At 45.9% G+C, this 9,820-nt stretch overlaps 1 protein-coding gene across 1 annotated transcript in view; it reads right to left on the reverse strand.

Moving 5' to 3' along the window:
* GLP2R (glucagon like peptide 2 receptor) overlaps window positions 1–6,815 on the reverse strand; it is a 55,548-nt gene extending 48,733 nt beyond the window's left edge. The window contains exon 1 of the mRNA XM_017531437.2: window positions 6,117–6,815. Within this exon, the coding sequence (XP_017386926.1) occupies window positions 6,117–6,311 (195 nt within the window). The 5' untranslated portion in view covers window positions 6,312–6,815. The remainder of the gene's footprint in view (window positions 1–6,116) is intronic.
* Between the last annotated feature and the right edge of the window lie 3,005 nt (window positions 6,816–9,820).

A 9,820-nucleotide genomic window follows, 5' to 3' on the forward strand; every position in this document is an offset into this window, starting at 1 on the left:
AGGAAGGAGGGAAGGTAGGAAGGAAGGAAGGAAGGGAGAGAGGAAGGAAGGTAGGAAGGAAGGAAGGAAGAAGGAAGGAAGGTAGGAAGGAAGGAAGGAAGGGAGAGAGGAAGGAAGGTAGGAAGGAAGGAAGGAAGAAGGAAGGAAGGTAGGAAGGAAAGAAGGAAGGGAGAGAGGAAGGAAGGTAGGAAGGAAGGAAGAAGGAAGGAAGGAAGGTAGGAAGGAAGGAAGAAGGAAGGAAGGAAGGGAGAGAGGAAGGAAGATGAGTGAGACACAGCCCCTTCACTAAAAGGACTTAGAATCTGCTACAGAGATGGCAGCTGTATAACCAGGTGGCATGCAAGGCCGAGGGCATTCTGGTCTGTGGTCCGTGGCTTCCCCACGGCTTCTGCCCTGTGTGGCTCAGTTCTCTCCATCACGCTCCCCAAACCAGGTGATGTCCGTGGCAACTCCCTCCCAATGTCCAGATTCCATCCACCCTCCACACTGCCCCACAGTGACGGGAGAACAGAACAGAGCTGAGCACAGGACTCTCCTGCCTAGTCTTCCACTTAAGGCCTGTTGCCTCAGGATTTAGCATCTCAGCCATCCGTGTCCCAAGTCGTGTTCCTTCATGATTTCTCTTCCTTGTACTTCCCACTGGCAATTGCCTCTGCCTTCATTTTCACCTGGTGAACTCCTATTTAACCTTCAAGGCCCAACTCAAGCCGAGTGAGCCTGGGCCATACTTAACCACTTGTCTCTGTGAGTCTTAAGCTTGTCACCCTTCCCCTGCACAACTGATCCCTATGGCCTATCACACTGCACTGTCATTGGACCACTTACCCATCTTCCTCCCTAGGCCACAAGCTCCTTGAGGGCTATGATGTGTCTTTCCTGTCTGAATACAAGCTCCTAGCACAGGGCAGGAGTTACTGCTCTTGCTGTGCTTCATTTGCAGGGGCTCAGTTGTGGGATGGACGATGAGTAAATGAACACAGGATGGGTTCAATAAATTATCTGGGCTAAGATCACACAGTTAATCAATTGGCTTTTATCTCTTCTCACAAGGGGGAACAAGCTCACATGCTTTCTAGAGCCAGGTAGATTTAGGGGTATCCCCCCAAAATGGGGTAGGACTGGTACACCGGTAGGGAGCGCAGCAGCAATCACACAGCCAGCTTTTTGAAGACGAGTCAGTGTGGTCATGATTAGACCAGAAGTTCCCAAACTTATTGACTCAGTAATTTTACCACAGCACTTCTAGGCCAAAAGATCTATCTAAAGCCCCATTTACTAAGTAGGTAAGTCCAAACAACTTAATAAATATTTATGCCTTAACAACTTAGTGCCTGCTGTGCATTGCACAACTTCTCAAGCTTTAGGATCAGGTCGGATACCACCACCTTTATTTCCTGTTCCACACTGATTTTTGTGCTATACTTGCTTTTGAATCACAGGACCTGTGGAAAACCCAGCTTTGCAAAGATACCATGCCATCAAAAGGGAGAAAGTGAGAGCTAATGTAAAAACTATGAATACTTTGAGCTAGTAGTTTGCATGGTGTCTGGAAAATGCTACATATCACTGTACTTCCCTTGAAAAATTAAAATATCTCATAGCAGCCCTGTGAGTTCGCAGTGGTGCCCTGGGGTACACCAGTACACGGTTTGAGAACCATGCAATTATCCAATAAGTAATAACGATGATACAATAATTTGCATTTATCCCTTGGTTTCAGTTTCCAATGGGTTTGGAATCTCTATTGATATCGCTCTCTGAGTTATGGACCAAGAGGAAGCATGTAAGTTATTCACATATTGTTTAAAGAAGTAAACATCTTTAATGGCACTATAACTGACTCTAGATCATCTTTATAAATTCAGAAGATGAGTTGCTAACCAAATAATAAGCTTCTAGAATCCTACAAGTCATCCATGTAAGACCCAATGGTGGACAAAGTACTATTTATGGCCCCAGGAACCTCCCCGGAATGTGATTACCGAAGAGACAATAGAATCAGTGTCTGGACTCATATTTCCCTACCTTCCATTCTTTGCCATGGCTAATGGCCTAGTCAAAAGCAGAAAAACAAACTAGAACTAAAAAGTACTGAATTTTGTCAGTCTAGGGGAGCTGAACAAACTCAGACTGTCTTACCAGTCCTTGCCCTAAAGACACCAAAAACACAAGAGGCATCTCCAAGTTCAATCACAGCCTGATTCCCAAAGTCATGAGGAAAGAAGATATATGGGTGAATTTTTTTCCAACTGGAAAAGTCCTGCTTGACCTTGATTCCTCTTCTCTTGCATAGGCAACCAGCATCAGCAATGAACTTGGCAGAGAAAGAATTAAGGAAGAGAAAAGAAAAACCCTTGTATTTACTCTCTTTAAATCAATCTATTTTTCTTTATTAGAGGAGGAATACACTTCACTGTAGATGAAATAGAAATCACAAATATGCAAAAAGGGAAGAAGGTGGAATTATCATCTAATTATTCAGAAATTACCATCTACTTCCAGATTCTTTTCTTTATACACATTCATTGTCTTTCTTTTCTTTTTTATTGTAATTGCAAATAAAATAATAGTTTCAAAGCCTTTTATGTTTCACTAGAAGACATATTGTGAATATATTTCCATTTCAAGAAATAAATAATAAATGAAGCATTCCTTTGACAGCTACATAGTATTCTATGAAAAAATGTGATATAATTTAGTTTTTAAATCCTCCAGCATTGAATGTCTATGTTGTTTTAAGATGTTTGCTGATATAAATGATGCTGTGATTAAAATCCTCATAGTTGAACATTTGAGAGCACATCTTTCTTTTCTTTTTCCTTTTTTTTGAGATGGAGTCTTGCTCTGTCTCCTAGGCTGAAGTGCAGTGGTTCACTCACAACTCACTGCAACCTCTGCCTCTGGGTTCAAGCAATTCTCCTGCCTCAGCCTCCTGAGTAGCTGGGTGTCTGCCACCACACCCAGCTAATTTTGTATTTTTAGTAGAGATGGGCTTTCACCATTTTGGCCAGGATGGTCTATATCTCTTGACCTCGTGATCCACCCACCTCATCCTCCCAAAGTGCTGGGATTACAGGCGTGAGCCACCACGCCCAGTTGAGAGCACATCTTTATCTTCTTAGAAATTCTTCGAATTGGAATTTCTGGGTCACAGACTACACATAGTTTTAAAGGTTTTTGATTGCCAAACTGTCTACCCTGCCAAAAAAACGTTTAAAATTTAAATATGTACCATTTTACCCTTCTGCCATCCATGTATAAAAGGGCCACAAATGTACTTCTCAAAAATTCTTTATGCTAGTTTATGTTTTTGATGCCAAAGCAACTGCTAAATAACGTAAATGAGTGAGGGAGAGGGTGGTGTGGGGATACTACTACTTCCCTGCTTAAATTTAGAAACTAAACTACCCCTGAGAATTTCTCATTAAGTGGATTTTATGAAGACTTCCTGCCAGAAAACACCCCACAGTCATTTATGTTCCATGCAGAGAAAGAAGCTATGAGCAGAATTCATCATGAAAGTCTTCACAAAACCTTGTAATATAAACATCTAGAGAAGGAATATGGGGTTAAGATGGAGAACCAAGAGTAAGGTCATCAGAATTACAGACATGCCCAGAGCACAGCCAGCCAGAAGGGCTCTGAAAATGCACACTGGGTGGCAGAGGGTGGAAGCAGACACTGCCAGCGGGCACGTTATTGATTATGAAAAATGCCAGAGTGAAAGGGCCAAGGTATGGCTTTCTCAGCCTGGTAAGCTGGCCTGAGGCTCTGTAGATTCTGCTGTTGTAACGTACAACATTCATATGTCAACAACTCCCAAGAGCACTACAGAAGAAAAAACACAGGCTTCAAACACCCCAGATAGGCACAACGGCTCCAGTGCTCAGGAGCTACAGCATTGAAGGCGACCTTTTAACTCCTCTGAAGCTTAATTTGTCCATGTGTAAAATGGGTTCAGTAATAACACTTCTCAGAGGTTTGTGGTGAGGATTGAGATGATGTGTGAGGAAGTATTCTATGATAATATCCCGAGTGCCATCTCAGGGGTTGGCATGTGGTCGGCAATCCACATTTGTGAACAAAACTACACAGTAAGCTGGATACACTCACTCAGCATTAAGGTGAGATATCCAGAGAGTGGAAGGAAGGACGAGTGCTCTGAGTCAAGTCTCCCACCAATGGCCCCATCCCTAACAGACTGAAGGCCTCGGACCAGAAGCAGGCCAGTGCCGCCTGCCTTAAGGATGTTCTGGTCACTTGGGGAAAGGCTGCTGTGATGGCAAGAATTCCATGAAACCATCGATTGGGCTCACATTTACAATCCATGAAAGCCTGAAGGCAGCCTCTAGGCGAATCTGGATGTAGGAAATCTGGTAGGGTTTGTCTGCCTCTCTAGCTCCAGGCTTGCAGCAAAGAAAGCCTGAGCAGGTGAAACCCTCATAAGATCGGGTACCACAGCCTGCCCTACATGGGGGCTGGAGGAGCTTAGAATTCCAAGTCCATGAACAGGGACTAACCCTGCCCAAGGAACAAAGGAGGAAGAGAGCTGTTCCTTAAGCTACTTTCTTTACTCAGAAGAGTGGAACTGGGGTTCCTTCCCATCATCCTTTTATACTGCCCATAACCCAGTATCAAAATGGGAACTTGGAAAGAGGACGAAGATCTAATTTTCTTGAATAGAATAAAGCAAGCTACCAGCATGTCCACCTATAGAGGATAGTTAAATATATTACAACAAATCCTTAAAGCCCTTAAATGTCATACCATGGATCTACATTCACTGATACGGACAAATGTTGCTCAACTTATCTGAGACTCAGTTTACTCATCTGTAAAGGGGGATTAACAAGAGAACCTCCCTCTGCAGGGTTCTGATATAATATAAAGAACGGGGGTCACCTGGCACTCAACCCAGTGCATTGCAAGTGTTCCATAAAAATGTCAGCTGTTATTAGCGTATTTTGTTAAGAAGAAAGCAGATTAAAAATTATATTTATAATATGTGCCTGTGTTTGTTTTAAAAAAAAAAACTGTATATAGGCCTGGCACAGTGGCTCATGCCTGTAATCTCAGCACTTTGGGAAGCTGAGGCAGGTGGATCACTCATGGTCAGGAGTTCGAGACCAGCCTGGCCAACATGGCAAAAAACGCCATCTCTGCTAAAATACAAAAATTAGCCGGGTGTGGTGGCGCTTGCCTGTAATCTCAGCTACTCGGGAGCTGAGCAGAAGAATCACTTAAACTTAGGAGGTGCAGGTTGCAGTGAGCCAAGATCGCACCACTGCACTCCAGCCTGGACAACAGAGTGAAGCTCCATCTCAAAAAACAAACAAACAAACAAACAAAAAACTGTATGTAAACAATGGTAGAAAAATGTCTGAAAGTATAAGCCCCCAAATGTGAATGAGGGTGATCTCTACCTGGTGGAAGCAGAGTGATTTGTAGTTTGCATTTCACTTCTTTGAATTGTATAGGCCTTAAAAAAAAAAAAAAATTAGCATTCTCTGTTTTTGTAACGGAAAGGAAAAAGGAAAATGAACAGAAAGGAATGGAACAGAAAGGAAAGGAAGGGAAGGGAAGGGAAAGGGGAAAGGGGAAAGGAGAAAAGGGAAAAGGGAAAGGGAAGGGAAGGAAAGGAAATAGAAAGGAAAGGGAAGGGAAGGGAAGGGAAGGAAAGGAAAGGAAAAAGAAGAGGAAGGAAAGGAAAAGGAGAAAAGAAAATGGATTTGCTTACCCTAAATATTCAAGCCTGGGAGAACACCGAAGACAAAACAGAAGAGCATATACAGCAATTGTAAGTGCTATTTGCAGAATTCACGCTGATGCGGGAAAATGCTTATAATATGATGCCGGGGTGGGGGAAGCCAGGATACAACATGTTTTATGCTTCCTAATGTCAATTGTTGTAAAAAAAAAATGCATAGAGAAAAGATTTGAGGACAATATGCCAAAATATGAACAGTGATTACCTTTGAATGCTAGGATTATGGTTGCTCATTATTAATACTGTTTTCTCTTTTCCAAATTGCTTACATGAGGCCTCAATTGCTTCTTTTAAAACAATCAGAAAATATGCACAACTGATAATGATAGTAATAATGAACTGCTCTTACTTGCTTGATGGAAACCAGCAGGACCAGGGCAAGGATGGGCCTCCCAGGGGCCCATATACACTTTGTGTAGAGGGGGAAAGGGCTGGTCCCCCAGGGGGCACGGATGCCCATGGGCAGCTCGGGGATGCCAGGCAGGAGTCCCACGCTTCCTCTCCCAGGCCCTGCCCTGCTCGATCCCAGCTTCATCTTCCTCATGCACCTTCACAAGTGGGGGCACATCTCCGTAGCCGTCCTAGATGCACTGCAGGCCGTCTCCTCTCGCATTCCTCTCGGTCCAGAGAGGAAATGTTTGCACAAATCCTCTCCACGCCGTGCAGAGAGAGTCTGAGGCGGTCTAGAGCAATCTACAGAGTCTTCAGAGTTCCTCCTCAGCCGTGGCTCATCCCCCGCCCCTGCCCCCCCAAAAGCGGGGAGATTTTTCCCAGACCTTCCCTAAGTCAGCTATGCTTTCTGGGACTTCTCGACAGGCTGAGGAGAAAGAACAAGGCAGTCAGCGGGCTCCTCCCTGAAGGTTCTGCTCAATGAACAAGGCTGGGCTGAGACAGGCTTGGGTTCGAGCTGCAGAGGAATGGCTGGCGGAAGGCAATGGGCCTCAAGCCAGTTCAGAGGCAGGTGTCTTTTTGAGGTGGGGTATTTCTTTCTAAGGCATTAAGCTTGTCCAAGCCGCACTGAGACTAACCACAAAGGCAGAATCTCCTCTGGGTCCTGTTTATGCAGAGATTACAAGAGAGTCAGTTGCTCAGCTTAGGAGAGAACAGCTCCCAACCCAGGCTGTGAAGCAAAAACCCAATCGGCGGCTTAGATTATGCCTACACAATAGCAAACCAATGTGTCGAAAGGTTCAGCATTCACGCGTCTTGAATACCCGCTCGTTCTGAGCACATGTGGCTTAGCCCACCGACAGACCCTTTTATACAATTCATGATAGGTCGCTTACTAACCGGCACTGGAGTACTCTCTCCCCACAATTCGCCTTGACAAAATCTTTCATCCTGACAATAACCCCATGAGGATACAATGAAGTCTCCATCTGATAGCTGAGAAACACTGAGGCTCAGAGAGGTTGGCTGGCTTGCCCAAGGCCACACAGCAAGTAAACAGCAGAGCCAGGATAGGCAGATCTTCTGACCAGAGGTGCCTGAGCACAGCTTCTGGGGAAGGTGCCCAGTCCTGCCCCTGCCCTCTCCAGGTGAGTTTCTCCAAAAGGCTCTCCTTGGAACTTCTCACCCCACCTCTCCCAGGCCAGCTCCCAGTGTCCCCTGCAATGTCTCCCAGCCTCGCAAACTGGAGGCTCAGGTGGAAGATGTCTTGATTGAATGGAACAACAGGTCAGCAAGAGGCAAGAAGAACATGTTTTCACTTCGTTTTTTATTTTTATTTATTTATTTATTTATTTATTTATTTATTTTGGTTTTGTTTCGTTTCTCCCCCTTCAAGTCAAAGCATAGGAACTCATCCTGGGTAACTTTTGAACTGAGTGAATTCTGAACAGTTGGGAAAAGCAGCTGTGCTTTTCTAAACGGAAATTTTAAAAACTCATGGCCAGGCACGTGGCTCACGCCTGTAATGCCAGCACTGTGGGAGCCCTAGGCAGGCAGATCATGAGGCCAGGAGATCGAGACCATCCTGGCCTCCATGTGGCAAGATTTTAGACCTTAACCATGAAATGCTCAACTAGAACAAAGATCCTAGACACGGACTCAGAGTGGTGTCACCTCTGGAATCGATGTGGTCGTCTCTTTGGGACGGCAGAGAGCAGGATGGAGTGACCCAGAGGGATTGCCCAAGGGATGGGCTTTGGCCCTTTAATATGGCTGCAACTCTGTTTTGTGAGTTCATTAAAGACCATCTTCAAAGTTGTATGCTGGAGGATGATCTGTCTTTAAAGAAAACATCTGCTTTGCAAGAATAGTCTGTCTCATCTCTTTCAACTTTTTCTGAAAAACTTCCTTTATTTCTGAAGGGATGAAGGTTGGGGCCACACACTTTTTCCCCACCCATTGGGCGGGTGCCCTCTAGCGATGAAACGTGGTGAAGCCTCTTCCCTCGAGACTGGGCAGCCACCCGGCCAATGAGTGCACAGGACATGGGTGCTCAGACTTGGCCAATGGCAAAGTACAGATGGAATGATATTAACCCACTATCACTGTCTAGCCCAGGCACATAGATTCCGATTCTGTCTGGGGCATTCAGGAGGTGTCTAACACGTCATCAGGAACCTGTGTGTTTTTAGGATGCTCTGTGGAAATTTCTCCTGCCCTCACTCCTTCATCAGTGTCCTCTGCTTGAGGGGCTCCTTTAAAATCTTCAGCATCAGCCAGGCATGGTGGCTCACACCTGTAATCCCAGCACTTTGGGAGGCTGAGGCGGGCAGATCATGAGGACAGGAGTTCGAGACCAGTCTGGCCAACATGGTGAAACCCCGTCTCTACTAAAAGTACAAAAAAATTAGCCGGGTGTGGTGGTGTGCGCCTGCTGTGTGGTGGTAATACCAGCTACTCAGGAGGCTGAGGCAGGAGAATTGCTTCAACCCAGGAGCAGAGGTTGCAGTGACCTGAGATTGTGCCATTGCACTCCAGCCTGGGCAACAGAACGAGACTCCATCTCAAAAAAAAAAAAAAAGAACAAAAAAAACAACTCTTCTGTGTCACTGCCTCTGCCAGTGCTCCCTTCAGTGAGGACCTGAGCGATGGTGCCCAGGGTTCTGTATTCTAGCATCTGAGGCCCCTGGCACCCAAATGGGATGCATGCCACCCTTCCCATTCTGGACAGCACCCTGGCCCTGTGGCAGCTTGCCTGTACCTAGAATCCCCCAGGGTCCCTGGAACAAGCATCTGTTTTCCATAGTCCTTCTCTACATAGGACTGGATGAGAATCAGGCCTATGAAGTCCTCGAGAGTCCCTGATTCCAGAATCCAACAATGAGGACCCTGCCCCATGCAAAAGGCAAAGGTGAGGCTGTCTTACAAAGACAGCCCTCCCCCTCAAACAGCCCCTGGTCTTCCATCAAAACCATCGCCCTCCACAACAGTCAAAAAGTGGAAGAAACCCAGGTGTCTGAATAGATAAGCAAAATGCGATCCAATAAAGTCAGGGAAAATTTCTGCCTTGAAAAAGGAAGGATAGTCTGGCACATACTACGACATGCATGAAGCTTGAGGACATTGTGCTAAATGAAGTAAGCCAGTCACAAAGGGACAAATGCTGTGTGAGTCCACTTATGGGAGGCACCTAGAGTAGGCAAATTCATAGAGACAGACAGAAGAAGGCGGGCTGCCAGGAGTGGGGGGAAAGTCATGGGGAATTGTGTGGCAGGTGTGGAGAATGCAAGATGAAGAGCTCCGCAGGTGGATGGTGGTGATGGTCACACAGCACCGTAAGCATAGTTATGCCACTGAACTGTGCACTGAAAAATGGTTGAGATGGCCAGGAGTGATGGCTCGTGCCTGTACTCCCAGCACTCTGGGAGGCCAAGGTGGGTGGATCGCCTGAGGTCAGGGATTCGAGGCTAGCCCAGTCAACATGGTGAAGCCCCGTCCCTACTGAAAATACAAAAATTAGCCAGGCATGGTGGCAGGTGCCTGTCATCCCAGCTACTTGGGAGGCTGAGGCAGGAGAATCGCTTGAACCCGGGAGGTGGAGGTTGCAGTGAGTCAAGACCGTGCTGCTGCACTCTAGCCTGTTGACAGAGTGAAACTCTGTCT

This window comes from Cebus imitator, unplaced genomic scaffold (genome assembly GCF_001604975.1).
Source record: "Cebus imitator isolate Cc_AM_T3 unplaced genomic scaffold, Cebus_imitator-1.0 Scaffold72, whole genome shotgun sequence".
NCBI classification, from domain to species: Eukaryota; Metazoa; Chordata; class Mammalia; order Primates; family Cebidae; genus Cebus; species Cebus imitator.